Genomic DNA, 20,101 nt, shown 5'->3' with positions numbered 1-20,101 from the left:
GGTGAAGCATTGTATTTACAAAAAGAATGAAGTACATGGGTATCTCAATTCTGGCACAAATAATCAAAGGCAAAGATCTGGATAAAATGTTTTGTAATTGTACAAACAGTGATGTCTAGATTTCCTGACAGCATTTTAGCTAAATCATTGTTTAAATCACAGGATTAAGGAAAAGGACATCATCAATGCTTGAATGTAAAGCACTTGTCATGTTGGGAGGAGTTGGAGGGAAATATATACAGAAGGTTCTGGCAGGCAACAAAAAAGGCGGTCTTTCATGATGACTGGCCTTCAGGAAAGCTTGCACAGCGTACACAAAAAACACAGAGCATCTTACTTGATTGAGCGTAGAACACTGGTTTCTCTGCCTGCTTGGATTTAACAGAGACCTGAGATCCAAGTTCTGCCTCCAGAGATTTGCGAAGTGAAGTTGTTGATCGAACATCTGATTTCTGATCAGCAGTCATAGATTTATCAACAGATTTAAACGACCTAGTAGTGACCTCCTCAGTGACAGACTTACGGGGAGAAGCAGATGACCCTATATTGGAACTGGACCTACCAGATTCTGAAACCTTGAAGCCAGACCTAACAGAGACAGATTTGAGAAGGGAAGAAGATGGTTCAGTCCCAGCCTGCTGACCATTTGGTTTCATATCATCACAGACTGTTTTGCGAGGAGAAACCAAAGATTTGTTCTCATCAGTGGATTTACGATGGGATATTAATGAGCTTCCGGGATCTGTATCCATTTCTGACGGTTTCCTGATGGAGGCTGCGGATCTGTTAACTGCTTGTTTTGTTTTGGGAGAATCAGTAACATTGTCTGTTACTGCTTCTTCAGACTGCTCCTCTGCTGAAGGACCTTCTTTAAACAGGAAAGTACGATAGAGATACAACAAACATGGAGAGACTTACAGAGATAAACTGGTCAACAAGTCATCGTAGTCAGTGGAGATCAGTACATCTTTGTTTATAAAAGCACCTCTGCAACGTCTGATACAAAGAAGTTTCTTGAAAATTTCATTTAAAATTTCTTCCAACTTTGAACTTATTCTGTCTGTAACTAACAATGAAGTACAAAAAACACCAGAACAGTTAATGCTAAACAAAAAAGCAAAATCTCACAACAATCTTCTTTTGGACAAACAGCTATTTCAGTGAAAACTCGGTGTCATGCATGATTGGTCAATTTCTGTGTACATAAACAAATTACCATGTAGAACAACACAGGTGATCGAAGAGTTCAAGGCAGCATTGAAACAATCTAAGTAAACGAGGGAAAGAAACATCATTTCTCCAAACAGAAAAAAAACAACATGGTCAGCCAACAACAGAAACAGTGGGGTGATCTCAAAAGCCAAACGTCTTACGCCTTGTATTATAAGAACAGGCAGATGACCCCCTCGATGATCTTAATGAAGTCTTTGACCCCAACTCAGATTCTGTGCTGCGTTTGAAAGACGACCCAGAGGATCTGATGCTGTGTCGTCTGACGTCTGATGGTGTCATGGTAGTCTGAATGTCATCATCGTCGTCATCTTCCTCTAAATCCTCCGGAATTTCCTCCATGATATCCTCCTCATCATCTTTCAGTATAACATTTCAGCAGAATGAGACGATAAATAAGTGATACAGATTTATTTTATACTTCCATTTCAACTCTCCATAAGTTAGGTTGTTGTGTTATACACAATTACTCTAATTGTAAATGAATTATCACAGATAGTATAAAAAGGTATACATATATCAAATGACTTTAAATTGACATGTAGACAGAAAATTACCATGTATTATATTGAGCAAGGTACATTATAGAAGATTATTACACAAAAAATATCACACCTTGAGACCTTAAGGCCTAAACGCAATTTGATAGGTTGGTTATTGTTCTACACATAAAGCCAGTCTTCAGTCAGTGTTTCATCTTCAGACAAAGAATTTCTAGTGAAAACTTTCCAGTGTTTTTAATCTAAACAGTCAGAAACTATTTCATATCTCCTATGTGCATATCCCTATGTTGTCTCAAATATTCTTCTGTCAAATCTCACAGGTATTCAAAGGGCAGCTAGTCAACAACACAGTTGCTGACAAATGGTTGAAGTCTTTTAAAAAAAAAATCATGTGACATCACTTGACAAGCACTAAGATCTTATAACCAAGCAATAAAATTGTTCATCCATGGTCACATTATAATGTTCTACGCAGAAGAAATCAATGGATTTCAGTACAAATGAACAGAATATTATTGTATATCTAAATATAGGACTTGCCAAGGTCAAGCTGAGAAAGCCTAAGCTGAAATCAAGAATAAAGTATGATACTATTACAGGTAAAGTGATTTATAGATAACATACCTGGGTATTTGTTATACAGTACCAGACTTATCTACAGCACAGAGTGAGGTGATAGTATAGGTGGTAATATAGAGAATGATCTCCATAAAATAAAAGTGAAATTAAAAACACATTCTCAGTAAAGTCAGTTCAATGTGATCTTTTATGTGAGAGTTTTTTTTAAAACATCTACATTTATATCACATTTAATCAGTTATTGCACAATTGGCACAGTAACAAATCCAAAGAGAAACTAATTTTGGCAGCTTCCCGATGGTTGGCATAAATACCTTCAAAATATGCAACTAAAATGATTATTTCAGCAAAGTATACAATATCAAGTTACTTTGACGTTTAATCTGTAAACAAAGACATGACATTATTTGTGACAAATCTTAAAAAGAACTATGTAAACATTGGACAGAACAAGTTGCAGCATTTCCATAACCATGATGCAGGAAATGATTATATGTAAGGATGATATTTGTAGTCTGCGCTAAATACTCTACTGAAATGGAATGAAATATCAAGACTTTGAAAAGCTATGTATATGATCATGACACAAGCAGGCTGATTCAGTGCTTTTCATCTTACACCAGCAAACCAGGTGACATCACAAGCTGTGAAGCATAATACTGTTAACCTCTTACGTTCTGATGCCTTCAGGGTGGAATCTGACCGTATGGAAGAACATGACCCCATCATTTTGCTAGTGGATGCTGAAGAGGATAGCGTAAAGTTCCACATTTATTTGCCAACATTTCTTGAAAGGGGACACTTTAGAATTAACATTAAATCAAACAGACATTATAATGATCCCCCAAACATACAGAACATAATTTTCTACATCATCAGAGATCATACCCCCCTCCCCCCAACAGAAATTATGATCATCCCTCACCCTCAAAGAAATTATGATCACCCCTCACCCTCAAAGAAATTATGATCACCCCTCGCCCTCAAAGAAATTATGATCACCCCTCGCCCTCAAAGAAATTATGATCACCCCTCACCCTCAAAGAAATTATGATCACCCCTCGCCCTCAAAGAAATTATGATCACCCCTCGCCCTCAAAGAAATTATGATCACCCCTCGCCCTCAAAGAAATTATGATCACCCCTCACCCTCAAAGAAATTATGATCACCCCTCGCCCTCAAAGAAATTATAATCACCCCTCACCCTCAAAGAAATTATAATCATTCCTCAAATCCACAGAAATTGTGATTGTCTCTGACTCTAACACAAACTTTATTATCTTTTTTCATTCCTAGAGAAATCATCCATAAGACAGCTTCCATCTGATCAGAAATTATGATAATCTTTTTCCCTTAAAATCCACTTAGATTATGGTCCTTTTCTTCTCACATAGAAATTATGATCATCTCCCTTCCAGACATAAATAATCCCCACTACACAGAAATGATGATCACCTGCTTGTAAATCCCACCGTCCCGTGGTATATATACTTTATAAATAATAAGTGATCTTCACACATTTGTACTCTTACATTTATAGCAAAAAACATTTCACAATAACTCTTATATTTACACTAACTACCAAGAAATTCTACATGTACTCCTATATTTACACTAACTAACAAAAGACTCAACATGTACTCCTATATTTACACTAACTAGAGATTCCACATGTACTCCTATGTTTACACTAACTAACAAGAGATTCCACATGTACTCCTGTGTTTATAATAACCAACAAGAGATTCCACATGTACTCCTATGTTTACACTAACTAACAAGAGATTCCACATGTACTCCTATATTTACACTAACTAACAAGAGATTCCACATGTACTCCTATATTTACAATAACCAACAATAGATTCCAAATGTACTCCTATTTCCGCTAAGTAACAAGAGATATGCTATTGATGTCTATTTCTCAAGAAGAAAATTTTCCTTACTTCCTCCATCCTCTAGAGAAATTTCAGATTTAATGGACGCAGATGATCCCATCGTTTTCCTCGATGCTAGAATAAAGGCACGTCTATTTATATATAATAAATAAAATTAGGTCATAACCTTTCTATATCTTATATTCATTAAAACAAACAAGTTACACATTATAACAGCATAAAATAAAGTGTGTTCACTTTTTTGAAAGTAAAGAAAAAGAGAAATCCCAGAGGGATGAAATAACATTCAAGTCAAAATAAAATCTCAATAGTAAAGAGGTTTTCTATATTCAACATTCTAGTGAATATGACATATGCATGAATACCAATATTTACAGCTCCAGTGAATATTGTCACTCTGTAATTGAGTGAATACCCATATTCAAAACATAAGTGAATATTTCAACTCAACAACAGAGTGAATATTTGTATTTGAAAGTTCCAGTGAATATTCTTACGCAATAGCTGAGTGAATATGAAAATTCAACACTCCAGTGAATATTGTAATTTAACAGATGAGTGAGCACCTTCATCTTATACTCCAGTGAACTTGATAATTTAAGTGAGTGTTTCAATACAGATACATCTGTATTGGTTATTTGTTTAATTAAACATACACATATTGAATATTGAAATTTGATATTACAGCAAACCACTAGACAGAGAAATTAGTAATTTTTCAACATTCAATGAGATATCCAATATTTCATAAATACTTATTTATAGAATTTAGATTAATTAACCATAACAATATTCAAACAATACTCAACTTCCAGATGTAGACAATAGTCTAGTATAAGTTTGAAATCCTGCATTTAAAATCAAGTGATACCAATTTAAATGTTGAATTTCTTGCAGTATTCACATAAATACCCAAATTGGCCATCCACCTGAACATGCCACAAACTTAACATAAGAATGAATACATGATTACATTGGCGACTGGTATGTAATAAACTGCTATACACTTGGGCATGACTAAAAGTTTAGGTCTAGAAATGTAGTCTATGTTTATCCCACTAAAATAAACAAATTAGGATGGTGGTCAGTGACCATAAAAACATCACATTACCAGTGGCAAGTATTTGACCACTGGTATCCAGGAACAAGTATATGAGTAGTGATGTCAGTAACAAGCATTTGACTATTGGTTGCTATTGGTAAGCGTTTGACCAGTGGTGTCCAATGCATGGCCAGCATTTGTTCAATGATACCCAGTGACAAGCATTTGACCAGTGGTGTCAAGTAGCAAGCATTTGACCAGTGATTTCCTCTAGTAAGCATTTGATCAGTGGTGTCCAGTAGCAAGCATTTGAATATGGTGTCCAGTAGCAAGCATTTGAATACAGTGTCCAGTAGCAAGCATTAGACCAGTGGAGTCCAGTTGCAAGCATTTGACCAGTGGTGTCTAGTGATAAACATTTGACCAGTGGTGTCCAGTTGCAAGCATTTGACCAGTGGTGTTCAGTGATAAACATTTGATCAGTGGTGTCTAGTGATAAACATTTGACCAGTGGTGTCCAGTGATAAACATTTGACCAGTGGTGTCCAGTGATAAACATTTGACAAGTGGTGTCTAGTGATAAACATTTGACCAGTGGTGTCCAGTGATAAACATTTGATCAGTGGTGTTCAGTGATAAACATTTGATCAGTGGTGTCCAGTGATAAACATTTGATCAGTGGTGTCCAGTGATAAACATTTGACCAGTGGTGTCCAGTGATAAACATTTGATCAGTGGTGTCCAGTGATAAACATTTGACCAGTGGTGTCCAGTGATAAACGTTTGACCAGTGGTGTCCAGTGATAAACATTTGACAAGTGGAATCCAGTGAAAAACATTTGATCAGTGGTGTCCAGTGATAAACATTTGACCAGTGGTGTCCAGTGATAAACATTTGACCAGTGGTGCCCAGTGATAAACATTTGATCAGTGGTGTCCAGTGATAAACATTTGACCAGAGGCATGCCAAAAAAAAGCATTGACCTTACATCTCTGAGAAGATGTAGATTTGCTGGACCTAGAAGACATCGGCCGGTCACTGAAAGCTTGACCAGAGAACATCATCATTAACATGTAATAAACACTGCAGCTTTGACACCAAACATATTATGTAGCATGTCTATGAAATATATGTACACATAAGTAAAATGACAAATTTTACTTTTTGGTGAGAAAACAACTCCATAGGATTTTTACTTCCATCCTGTCTAAAATGAGTGAATTACATTTGTACTAATAAAATGTAGTAAACTCATTATACTGTTTTAACAAAACTGAAATAACTGAATATCTAGATAGTGGATGATGAGCTGTGCTGTATCATCCATCTGTATAGAGATATCAGACACAGAGGAAGCTGAAACTTGAAGTCATCAGTTGATGCTGATATATCAATAACCACACTGAACCAAAATTTCTTACTTACATATACATATGTACTAACATTGACTTTTTGGAAATGTTAGACATAGATCATGGAAATTACGAATTATTTCCTAGTTATCTCCCCTTGAATGTCTACAAAATGACCTGTATGTGTATAGTCTTTTGGCTTATTGAGTTATTAACTACCACTTTAAAATACCGATATGAAGTCAACAGCATTTATATAAATAGGGATTGAAATACAATATGCATGTGACATCTATTTCTGAAGCATTAAGATGAAATATTTGGCAACAAAGTAAAACTTGAAGTACATACACAAATCTATATATGTGTAGGAGCCAGAATGCTAGTGAAGAATAAAGAGAAGGACACTGAAATAGAAACCTCCCATCAATGCTTGTTTATCATGATAGAAAAACTAGATCAGTAGTTGGTTGAATCGACAATATAATACATGTAACTTGACAATTTTGTACCACATGCAGACCCTCAACAACGTAGAAACACCATTGTAAGTAACCCACTACTGAGACAAATGTTCTGTGACACTTATACCTGTTCATTTCTGATAATAAAGTGTGTAAACAGTGATATTTGATCTCCTCTTGCATGCATCTTCAGTGTTTATTTTTGAACCGTTTTGCCATTTGTCCTTAGTGTGATGTGATGATACATCATGCTGGTTTGTATAGGACCGATGATAATAATGATGAAGTGATAGTGATGTTCCAATTTGATTTTTGTTCTAGATCTGTGTAGTATTACACAAATTCAAATTATCAACTTCAGTAATTTTAATATTGTGCCAATGATAACAGTATATTTTACATCAACCTTGAGTAAAAGATTAAATCAATAGATTAATCTACATAATCTAGAGAAAAGGATAACTGACATACCATGGGGACAGTGGGGAGCATCTTGTCAGTCATAGAATAAAATGTTAAGTTCTTAGGGTGTTAAATGAATAAATAAAAATTAATAAATACAGATGATTTTTCCTGTATGTGGCACGAATAACATTACAACATTTCCAGCATTTTCAAAGCACAAGCATAACAATTATCTCAAGTTGTTCAAATGACAATTAAGGGAGCAGCACAGCTACTATCAGGTTAGCGATACAAAAGGTAAACAAATTGTTTTTAACTAGGTAGGAAAGTTATCGTCTTGACTTAGAAAACCAAACTTAACAGATTTGATTTAAACTTTGTAATCATAATTTTAACTGTATACATATATAAATTCTGAACAATTGTTTTGTCGGTCTTTGTTCAGGAACCTAGAAAATTCATAGCAATGAAAGTTTTATTGCAATGATACAAAATATGTGCACAAGGCATAATTATATAGTTTAGCTAAGGTTATAAAGTTTCACACATTAAGTATAAACTGGTGGGTCAGTCAAAAAGGTGCTCCAGGTAGGATGGATTAGCAAACTATCTATAATATATATTTTTGAAAAAAAAATGCAAGGTGGTGTTGGGAATGGAAAGCAAACCGGAGTATATACTGTTTAGAACTGCAAACCAATTTGGAACACAGTGTTTGGTAATGTATGAGATATATAGCTTACTGCGTTGTGATGAATTTGATTTCATGGATATCTGTGAGCCCATAGAGGCAACGTCACCTGAGAAAATCAATTTAACTTATATCACCTGTACAGGTAAGACTATTTAGAAGCATTTCAGGTGTTGAGCAGCCAAGAGAAGATCCACTAAGGTATTTTGCTGTCAAAGTAATACTTTTCAACAGTGGAATTTAATATTGCAAAAGACAAGGTGTTACAATACAAAAGATAAATATTGTGTACAGAAATGGGGGATGGAATTCAATGCTGGTAGCCTGTAATAGTTAAAACAAAATCAACAGGTATAAACAAAGTACATATGTATTTCATAGGCAAATAGTCTAACCTACAGATAACAGAATAAATGAGACAGGGAATACAACATATATTTATAGTCAACAATATCGCCTGTGAAACATAAACAAAATCTTAAAAAAAAGACATATGAATATTACACTTATATATCTAAGAATATAAGCCAAACCAAACATATGGCAGGTTACATCATATACATGTCTAGGTAATCCCATAACCAACCCCCTCCCCCACTCAAAAAAAAAAAAAAAAGGATTTGTGTCCTTTTATTAAGGAATGAAATAAAATAGTCTATTTAAATAATCTTTGTGTGCATCTTTTTTCTCTATTCAAGTTTACCATGATAATACTTACAAAAGCCATTTCTCTATCCTTGCTACTATACCTACATTTGTGCAGCATCAAAAATGACACTGAAAAAGACAGCATTCATTTTCCAATGAAAAAAATTGAACATGTCATCTAAATTGTGAATTTACCTCTCTTTGAGTCGGAGAAACTTTCAGTTTTCTTGCTTTTCCGATCTCTTTCTTTCCTTTCTAGGCGTTTTCGGTTTTGTTGTCGAAGCTGGTCTGCTGTATTTTTATTCATATTGCAGAACTGAAATGACATGAAGTAAAAGTAAAAATCCTACGTCTTTATAAATATTTAACAATTTTATTTTCATCTTTTAGGTGACAATATCCGTCACCTTTATTTTCTATATAACAACAGAATATTAAATAATATATTGAGATGAGAATTTCATGAAATAATCCATTCTTTTTCCTGTTTATTGCAGAATGCTTGTTCACTACACAATAAAACAATACATATACACATTGTCATACACATCATATTGTCATGCACATCACATACATCAACACAACACACAGTCCTGTCATCATTGCTATCCTCATCATCACCATACTCAACTTAAGTCTGAATCAGCTGAGACACATTACTTTTGTCTGAAAATGATTAACATATAAAAATACTCTAGGTATTATAACTTTGTAACATAAACCATGGATCTGATCAGTGGATTTGGACTTTTTGCCAAAACTAGGTATGCAAAATCTTTGTAACACTTCTGAATATTGTATAATACATTTCAATAACACAGGGAGACAATAAACTGAACCATAGTTGGCTAGTCTAGATACACAATACTGCCAGCCTCCTGATCAGCTGGACACTCACATTTTTCAAAGATTGAGAAAAATATCAGTAAGTTATATGTGATATGTAAGGTGACAATCAACTTTAATATGATCTGGTCTTGCTTTTAGAGATCTGACAAATTTTTAAGATCCCCTACCAACCATAAGGTCAAGTCAAACCTGCAGAAACGCCATCACATCAAGTTTTAATCACAAACTAACTGTTATCTAGTTGTTAAAACTGAGTTTCAAAATATACGTGATTTCAAAACATGCTCCATATCAGTAATATATCAAGCATAACTTTTTTCTTCTTTCCATTTAATGTCATGCAGTGATCTATATGTCAGTGCTCATGTAAACACAGCAGTATTGCTGGTGTACAAGTTCATATGTCCCTCAATGAGGGACTATCAGTTGTAGGAGGTCATGTCCCTAATGAGGGACTATCAGTTGTAGGAGGTCATGTCCCTCAATGAGGGAATACCAGTTGTAGAAGGTCATGTCCCTCAGTGAGGGACTACCAGTTGTAGAAGGTCATGTCCCTCAGTGAACAACAACCAGATGTATGAGGTCATGACCCCCACTGAGCAACAACAAGATGTAATAGTTCATGTCCCTCAGCAAACAACAACCAGATGTATGAGGTCACATCAACCAGTGAGGGCCTACCAGATGTATGAGGCTATGTCCCTCAGTGAACAACAACCAGGCATGTGGTCATGTCCCCCAGTGAGGGAAAACCAGTTGAAAGAGGGCATGTCACTCATGATAAGTTTGGGACTTCCACATGGAATTATGACATGAAAACAATGGAAATATATTTTGGTGACCAAAACCACTGTAATAGAGCATGTAAGAGACAAACAAATTCTGGTACAGTTCAGTTTTTCTTTATATAAGAATTCAAATGTTCTGATATATCTCATCATCATGATCTTTATTGTGAATGTTGCTGATAGGACATTGTCATAGACTAAGTGTGAAGATGTGCTGACGCAGTGTAGACAGTGTGCAGGCCATCCAATAACATTGTCCGAGATAAAATTATTATCACATATTTATCTTCTTACATTAAGATGTCTGTTCTGTCTAGTTGATACCATCCTTTATTCATTTTCTTGGGGTTAGGGTTGGGGATTGGAAAGGTACTTTCATTGATTTTGTATGTACCTTAAATCCACAAATTCATGTCCATGAACTTTTAAAATTTGTGTAAGAAGTTTTATTGAACTATATTTATCTACAAAATTAAATTTCAGTGAAATGGTTTACAAAAAAACTTACAAAAAGTTAACTCAACAAAAATTCAAGACTTTCCATTATCTTTTTAGGTCAACATTTGATTTCTATATATGTGTGTATATCTTTTTGTTTTAACACTTATCAAACGGTAATGGTTGAAATAATCCAGGATCTGTCTAAATGTCACCATGTACAGGATGCACTTGTACTACGTTTTAATCCCTTTATAAGGCTGTATAAGATACTATAGTATCATTTTAGCTGTAATAATCACATCTAGCCTAGATCAGCATGTCACAGTATATGCCAAGCTTTCAGCCTTGAGGAACAGCAGGAACCAACCACATGCTACAGTATATGTAAGCAGGATATATACAGGTGACTATAGATACATTGTATTACAGATTTATCTCATCAATACTAGGTCAAGGTTAAAATAAACAAGAGCTTGTGCCAAGTTTCCACATCATATACGAGTTGTAATTTTTTTTCTTTCTATTCTGGAATTAAATCAACAGGGCACACAATGCCATTAATGTTTATGATAATATTTATGTTAAAATGAGTATTTTCCCCTGGCATCTGCTGAAGTGTCTTTGTTTAAGACAGTGGTCCAAAGATAATTGGACGGTTTTCAATTGTGATTCTAAAGAATATCTCACTTATAACATCCTACGCCATGTCCTGACACTAGTTATAACATACTAACAACACACTATCTAGTCCTTACTGTCAACTCATTTTAAAGTTAACAAAGTACAAAATTGACTTATAAAATTCCGCATAACTAATTTTTTTTCTCAAATTATTGTCTAATTAATATAAGGTATCAAACTGAAAATTGGGTGTTCAAAAACCATTATTATATCATGCATGAAAACATTTTCATTTTTTCCTATGACAGAATAGAATTTCCTTTAATACAAATACAGTAGAAGATTACATTGTGGCATTTCAATGACTACACAGTCACCTTCATCAGACAAATGACCATTGTGGAACATACTAACACTGAGATATATACCTGGTAGTGCATAGGATGGTTAGGAATCTTTTTTAGATAAGAGTGTGAGGAGATGGTATACATATTATAGACTAGATACACAAGATGGTAACAATGTACTGTTCGGCTACACTTTGTTCAACACTTGGCCATATAGATGTGCGACAGTGTGTAGCTCCTCTCATCCATTTTTCATCTGCTGTGACATATCCAGATGGCTTCCTTAACCAGCTGCCTGTAAGTATGATTTCCCTGTGAACTTTTCTGAAATTTTCCCAGCCAATAATATGACTTTGCTATATGGAATGATCGGTAAGTGCCAATTTATTGATCTAGGACTGATAATGTTTTCACTCTGATCTAGTGAATTTTGTGCCTTCTTGGGATTTCGGTTCTCTCTGATGTTCATTAAGTTGAACCCCATATCCCCTGCCAGTTTCTACAATATACCATGCATCACAGTTCCTGCATCCAATTTTGCATATACATATGGACTAGGGTCTATGGCCACATTCTTGCACATCTATGACAAAGTGTTAAACAAAGCATAGCCAATTTGACTACAGTACAGTGCTACCATCCTGTGTATTTTTGGTCTATAATCTGTTTACCATCTTGTCACACTTTATGGTACTACCGAAAAAGTTTTTTTTATTTCCTTACCATCTCATGCACTTTGAATGTCAGTGCTAAGACACACCTCTGTGGTCATTTGTCTGATGAAGGTGACCATTTAGTCATTGAAACTCGAATCTTCTACAGGTTGGGTTATAAAAATTTCTATTCTATTTACATTACTAACCTGAAGAAATTTTCCTAAATATAGCTACTTATGAGCTTTCTGACTGGCATATTTAATTAATATGTGATTTTGACCAATCATTAAATTACAGCCATTTAGACACAAAACATATCAGACCTTAAAACGCTACCACTTCTGTAACAGAACAGACTACAATACCACTTCTGTAACAGAACAGACTACAATACCACTGCTGTATCAGACCAGGCCACAATACCACTGCTGTATCAGAATAGACTATAATACCACTGCTGTAACAGAACAGTCTACAATACCACTGCTGTATCAGAACAGTCTACAATACTACTTCTGTAACAGAACAGTCTACAATACCAGTGCTGTAACAGAACAGACTACAATACCACTGCTGTATCAGACCAGGCCACAATACCACTGCTGTATCAGAATAGACTACAATACCACTGCTGTATCAGAACAGACTACAATACCACTTCTGTAACAGAACAGTCTACAATACCAGTGCTGTAACAGACCAGACTACAATACCATTGCTGTATCAGACCAGGCCACAATACCACTGCTGTATCAGAATAGACTACAATACCACTGCTGTAACAGAACAGACTACAATACCACTGCTGTATCAGAATAGACTACAATACCACTGCTGTAACAGAATAGACTACAATATCACTGCCGTAACAGAATAGACTACAATACCACTGCTGTATCAGAATAGACTACAATACCACTGCTGTAACAGAACAGACTACAATACCACTGCTGTATCAGACCAGGCCACAATACCACTGCTGTAACAGAATAGACTACAATAACACTGCTGTAACAGAACAGACTACAATACCACTGCTGTAACAGAATAGACTACAATACCACTGCTGTATCAGAATAGACTACAATACTTCTGCTGTAACAGAATAGACTACAATATCACTGCCATAACAGAATAGACTACAATACCACTGCTGTAACAGAACAGACTACAATACCACTGCTGTATCAGACCAGGCCACAATACCACTGCTGTAACAGAACAGTCTACAATACCAGTGCTGTAACAGAACAGACTACAATATCACTGCTGTAACAGATCAGACTACAATACCACTTCTGTAACAGAACAGACTACAATACCACTTCTGTAACAGAACAGACTACAATACCACTGCTGTATCAGAATAGACTACAATACCACTGCTGTAACAGAATAGACTACAATACCAGTGCTGTATCAGAATAGACTACAATACCACTGCTGTAACAGAACAGTCTACAATACCACTGCTGTATCAGAACAGACTACAATACCAGTGCTGTAACAGAACAGTCTACAATACCAGTGCTGTAACAGACCAGACTACAATACCAGTGCTGTAACAGAACAGACTACAATACCAGTGTTGTAACAGAACAGACTACAATACCACTGCTGTATCAGAACAGACTACAATACCAGTGCTGTAACAGAACAGTCTACAATACCACTGCTGTAACAGAACAGCGTGACAGTTGTCACTAAATACAACATTATGATTTCATAAATAATGTACCTGAATGCAGTTTGAGTGATTCAAAATAAAACTTATAATGTGAAAACTCTCTTTATCTAAGATTTAATTACTGAATATTGTTCTAAAGGCACACAATCTTTCAATCCTAATTTAGAGTATTAAAATGTATCGTACAGCTGTTTGTCCTTCTAGGACTCATCTGTGATGCTAGGGGCTTAAATTTTGAAACCTATGGGGTGACTGTGGGAAAAAAATCCAACAAAAGAAATATTAAAATCTAGATGGGGACTGGGGACGTGCATTTCATTCAATAAATTTCATAATTTTCATATATCTGATAATTTCACAAGAACATCCCAGTACCTGTGCAATTTCTGAACTGTGGCACTATTCCAGTGAATTAAAACATGGCATGCATGTTGATTAATTGTACTGACTGTTACAGTTAAATGACGAAAACAAACAACTACATCCAAAATCTGAACAGATATCATCAGGAAGGTGAAAGTTGGCATCAATATCTGTGTGAATTTGTGTTTTATAAGAATATTTTAAAGTATATTTTGTAGAATTTTCCATCAGCTGAAATAACACATGCATTGGAGCTTGCTGCCTTTTCCTCATCATTAACATATAAACAAAGCCTGGTGAACAAAATTGGACACAAGTACTGATCCACAAGTCAGAGAGGACCAAAATTTGTACCGTATGAATGAAATTGTCTAATTGGTTAATGGCACATAAATATATATCGGGGCAGTGCATACTTTTCCAAAGTTTAGCTAAGAGCTTGTATTAATATCTGTAGATGACATTAATGAATCACTTTCTTTTTGCTCATGCAATACCAGGTACAGATTTTTGGAAGATAGACTTGTGTCCAGTACTTGTAGAACATTCCACAATGAATAAAGCTGAATACCAATGTAACAAATGAGATGCATATTTCTCTAACCAGGGAATCAGGCCATAATATGTGGGGTGATAATCAACACAGTAGACTTTACCTGTTCATAGTAAAATTTCCTCTATAACATAAATACATACGGCCATATTGGTGTCAATAAATATAGAGAATACAACTATCTGTACTTAGTAACAAATAATGGAGATGCATAAGATACCTTCATCATCTAAGATTCATTTATGAAAGATAAATTCAATAAGAAAATTGAAGCAAAAAGAACTGAAATCAGTTATAGTTAATGTATATTGAAACTGATTAAAGCCGATTATGAAGCTTTTATTATAAAATTGTTTGTTAGGAAGTTTGCTAATGTAGATATTATGTTAATTATTAATCCTTATGTTCTATGTCAATATCTTAACACATTTCCTTACAATGATGAACAACTACATTGTCTTATAAGATTTTTTTTAGGATCATCAACTAATGTGACATTTCTCCTGTAGACTGTTTCTCTACATTGCAACTGACAACAGAGATTGGTTTCAAAATTCAGAATAAAACTACAAAGTTGTGAATACAAACCTCCTTAAAATCCAGTTTACCGTCACCATTTTCATCAACCTCATCTATTATTTCTTGTACCTCTTGTCTTGTCATCTTTTCTCCATTCTGTAACAGGGCATGATATCTTTTATACTATGTTGGTTCTAAAATATCTTCTTCCTCTAGAATAACAATATTGTTTTTTTCTTTCAGAATTTACGAATCTATTCCTTTATATCATAAAACAGAAACATGGTGAAATTCATTCTCCTTCGTCTTTCTTTCAAACATATGTATATATAAACTTTAGTTTTATCATAAATGCAATCACACAATCTTACACACTCTTATGAATTTAAAGGAAATGATAGAAAGAAAGTTCACAACCTGAGTCTAAGAATTCTAAGGTATTATATACTGAATATCAAAGTCTTTTGTCTAAAGGGATGCAATTTTATTTTATAGTTATCAAATGTCATGAAACAGAAATTATGACACTGAATATAGTAAACCAGTGTCAATACATGCATACCATCAAAACAGTCATTGTATATTGTTAATACTTATAAAGTTATTTCCAACCAATGTTAAGCTAACAAATGCAACTTGACCCCTTTTGGCCCCGCCCATCAGCCCCTGGGGGTCAGTCAGGATCAAAATGGGCATATCATCAAGCCATCATCCTTCACTCATAATTCTAATCAGGTTTGAAATATTTTCAATGGAAATAAAACAAATTATGTTTAAAAATCTAGTTTTTCTATATAAACAATGGTAACCTTAACCCCACAGGGAAATGTGAGAATATTGGACCATGAAATTTACAATTTTGGTAAAGTACCCTAAGATGCTTCCATTCATGAAGAGTATTTGATTCTACCATATCTGGGAGAAGATTTTTGAAACCTGAGTCAATTTGACCCCTTTTGGCCCTGCCCCTCAGGCCCCTGGGGGATGGGGACTGTATAATTCAAAATTTTTTTTCATCTTAAGCCAGGAAAGGTTCCTGCAAAATTTAATTGAAATTGAATCAGGGGTTTTTGAGAAGAAAGAAGTCAAAAATGTTAAATTGTTTACGGACGCACAGTGCTGGATGAAAGTGATTAGAATAGGTCAACCATGTGACTTTGTCTCAGGTGACCTTAAAACAGACAACTTAATATGACGGCTAACAAAAACAGATTTTTATGAGGTCTTAAGATTTTTTTCTCAAGCAAAACTGAAATGAAGAACTCGGAAAGGATCTGAACTACTGTCGGGATAGCACATCAATCTCACTGAGGTCATAATTCTGCGGAGTTCGTCGAGGGTAAGGAAACCGTCTCCATTTATGTCAATCTTTTTGAAAGCTTTCATCATTTCCTCTTCACTTGTGATGACCACTTTTCGACAGATATCAACAAAATCATCAAATGACAGACTCTCTGAAAAAAATTAGACCAAAAAAGAATATTCACTGCTAGATTCAATTTTAAGGACAATTACTAGTTGTACATGCTGTCTGTGGTCAAGAAAATTGAAGAACCATGTGCTGACAAACTTTTACACACTATCCAGTTCTAATGATTTGTCAAACTTCTTATTTGAATACAAGTGTCTTAAATGTGAACTAAATGTGTCTGTTATATTCTGATTTCTTGTTTTGAGGCCTCAAAAAACAAAAACATGATGAAAAATATTTAGTGTTTGTTTTTCTTGAAGAGGTATTTAGCAAAAAATGTACATATATATTTAAAGTAACATAATCTAAATTTCATTTTTTCCAGACTTTCAATTTTAGAAATTCAGAAATTGAAGTAAAGCTGTAAAGCATTTGAATACTTTGACTGAACTTACCAGTTTCAGAATTCCAGTATTTTTTTAACACACGTTCAGATGGATTTCTACCGCTTTCTTGTAAAGCTGAAATCAAAAAGTACAATCATTTACCTATTTACATAAGCAATAATAACAATTCATAGACTGTATTAAGTTAATTGTTTCATAAATGATATATTCCCTTATTATTTCCTCGAACTGGATGACAGTGTACAGAAAGTGTAGAGGGATTTATACCAGTCCTTTGAAAGAACCAACCCCAAGATAAGTAATAGATTTCTCTCTCTCTCCCATTGTGTCATGCCAGAATTGGTTACTATAACAAACCAACGTAAATGTAAAATGTAGACTGAAATTCCCCAAACTTTTTACTCTAATGATTGGTATTAGAATTATTTATCTTAAATATAGCACTAGTATTCATTTAGAGTTAGTATGGATAGTATAATTGTAATTAATAGATTCTGAAATGAATTCTTCATATTTAAACATGTGCTTGGATTCAATGGATGTGCAACACTGTACAGTGAATGTTTGGTATAAAGTATCTGAAATAATTAAATAAATAGATATCTTGTGCTGTGATGTTTCCACATCTGTATCAGAAAAGTGAGGACAAACTACAGTAGCAACCAATCTGTTCTGTACCTTGAAGGAGAAGAGACTTGCTTGTGATTTTTTTTCTGACATCATCCATCACCTCTGAATAGGCAGCCTTACAGTCAAGGATAAAGTCCCCATCTGTTATGGAGGCTCTACTTGGACGTCGAGACATGGTAGTTGGTTGAGCTAAGGCTGCTGCAAACATAAAACACACAGCTTATTAACAATATATGTGTAATGATATACATAAATAAATTGTTTGGTCCTTTGTCACAAAACTGTTTTATAAACTAAGAAGCAGTTTTCACAGTAAAAGTCAACTGCCAACTACTGGCTGCTGGCTGTCATCAAAAGTATCCTGTTAATCATCAACTATGCGTGTTAGAATTCAGTCAGGTACTGTTGCCTTCATCCCTATGCAAGGTGTGATAATACTTAAATGGTTTGCACTTGAATTGATGAAGAAAAAGACGATATTTTAATGTGGGACCACGATATTTGGATACAGCTAAATGATAATGTTAGTATTGTCTGGTGTAGTCCAAAACAGCCAAGGCCAAGGGCAGGACATTTTCCGTAACAATTTCTATAACATATTCAAAATCAGGTATAACTGTTCTAATCAATTAGTCATCTAAATGTTTCTTTTTGTTTTGTATTGTTTTTTCATTGAAGGAAGGAGGAGGGACAGCAGTCCCTTGTCATTTAGGTACGCATCTGGTGATCGATCCTGTTGCCGTGGTTCTGACATTTACAAATACAATTACTGTTGTAAACCGGCGGTAACAATGCTCACTATGAATTATCTTGTCATGATCTGACAAAAAATAACAAGCGAAAACAAGCTGTTTACCTTGACGATGCGACAATGAAGCACACATACAAAAAAAAACTCTGGCTCAAAACCAGAGACCTTTCCTTTTATATCGTGAAATAATACCTAACGGCCATTTAGCCTATTAGATACTCTAAAGAAAGACCCGTTTGTATTCGATGTTTTAACCGTACTGCAGTATTTCTGCCCGTACAACCGAAGGGTATCCTGACACTTTCTTTACATTACATTTGTGCAGTTATATTTCGTTCTATACATTTCAAAAAATAAATAAACCTTTCAGTATACAGAGAGCATAATCTCTTTAAATCCGATGAATATATATATCGACTTCAATCAGCCTTACCTGGTTGGAATATCGAAAAATTCTAAATTCTCAGGTAAACAATCCCGACCGGAAAAACTATGCACGCCATTTGTTACTACATGCGTAGACTTGTTGCGTCAACAAGAAACACTTCCTGTTTGTATGGCGGGAAATCTAAATGCAATAGACTGGGCTTCAAAACGAAGACAGACAAAAAATAAAAATGTGATTGTAATAACCATAGCCATCACATTACGCTACCTTCCAATAGTTAGTGTAATGTGAAGGCAACGTTCATAAAAAAATGTGTTTTCAATATGCAACTCAAACGTTACTTGCAAGATGACTTAGTTCAAATCTTGAGGACTGAAGTACACCAGGTGAGTCTGTGACATGCAATCTCGACGATTTTAAAAAGGTAGTCCCGAGCACTGCTTATCGTATAAGGTTATGTCAATGTGTTGAATTCAGAAGACAACTGTTCAAAAGCAAAAAAGTGGAAGAGATAGACGGCAACTTAAGTTGTACGTTATTATTAATCTTTACACATTTGTTGTTTGAAAACTTACAATAATGGCTACTTAGATGACGCCATATGTTGTAGTTTTCTTTAATTACGTATAGGACATTTTGTTCCCTTTTTACATTCTACATTTTAAATCCCCCAGCACCCAGCAGAGCTTATGTATTTTTGTAAGGCGTGGGTGATGTTGCCTGTACGAGTTGTCTCCCTTCCACCGATGTCGCCAAATGTAAAACGCGACATGCATGGAAAATATCATTTGGATAATGTTTTTTATATGACATACACTATAGTTAGGGAATTTTTGAAGTTTCTAAAGTCATGAACATTATTCAAACTGAAGTATA

General features: G+C 34.8%; 1 protein-coding gene across 4 annotated transcripts in view; it reads right to left on the bottom strand.

Moving 5' to 3' along the window:
- LOC132560640 (EF-hand calcium-binding domain-containing protein 7-like) overlaps nucleotides 1-19,337 on the bottom strand; it is a 40,654-nt gene extending 21,317 nt beyond the window's left edge. For 2 of the 4 annotated variants that reach the window (XM_060225307.1, XM_060225314.1), the window contains exons 1-11: nucleotides 19,271-19,337; nucleotides 18,135-18,284; nucleotides 17,505-17,570; nucleotides 16,947-17,092; nucleotides 15,708-15,794; nucleotides 15,223-15,243; nucleotides 9,010-9,130; nucleotides 8,219-8,275; nucleotides 4,260-4,325; nucleotides 2,987-3,055; nucleotides 1,374-1,589 (exon numbers count right to left, since the gene is read on the bottom strand). In XM_060225307.1, the coding sequence (XP_060081290.1) occupies nucleotides 1,374-1,589; nucleotides 2,987-3,055; nucleotides 4,260-4,325; nucleotides 8,219-8,275; nucleotides 9,010-9,130; nucleotides 15,223-15,243; nucleotides 15,708-15,794; nucleotides 16,947-17,092; nucleotides 17,505-17,570; nucleotides 18,135-18,261 (976 nt within the window). In that variant the 5' untranslated portion in view covers nucleotides 18,262-18,284; nucleotides 19,271-19,337. The remainder of the gene's footprint in view (nucleotides 1-1,373; nucleotides 1,590-2,986; nucleotides 3,056-4,259; nucleotides 4,326-8,218; nucleotides 8,276-9,009; nucleotides 9,131-15,222; nucleotides 15,244-15,707; nucleotides 15,795-16,946; nucleotides 17,093-17,504; nucleotides 17,571-18,134; nucleotides 18,285-19,270) is intronic. The other 2 variants (XM_060225329.1, XM_060225322.1) reach the window with 2 other exon arrangements.
- Nucleotides 19,338-20,101: the final 764 nt, after the last annotated feature.

Source organism: Ylistrum balloti, unplaced genomic scaffold (genome assembly GCF_031769215.1).
Source record: "Ylistrum balloti isolate Yb309-2 unplaced genomic scaffold, AGI_CSIRO_Ybal_v1 Utg369668, whole genome shotgun sequence".
In the NCBI taxonomy this organism is placed as follows: domain Eukaryota; kingdom Metazoa; phylum Mollusca; class Bivalvia; order Pectinida; family Pectinidae; genus Ylistrum; species Ylistrum balloti.
This window is presented reverse-complemented; position numbering and strand designations above follow the sequence as displayed.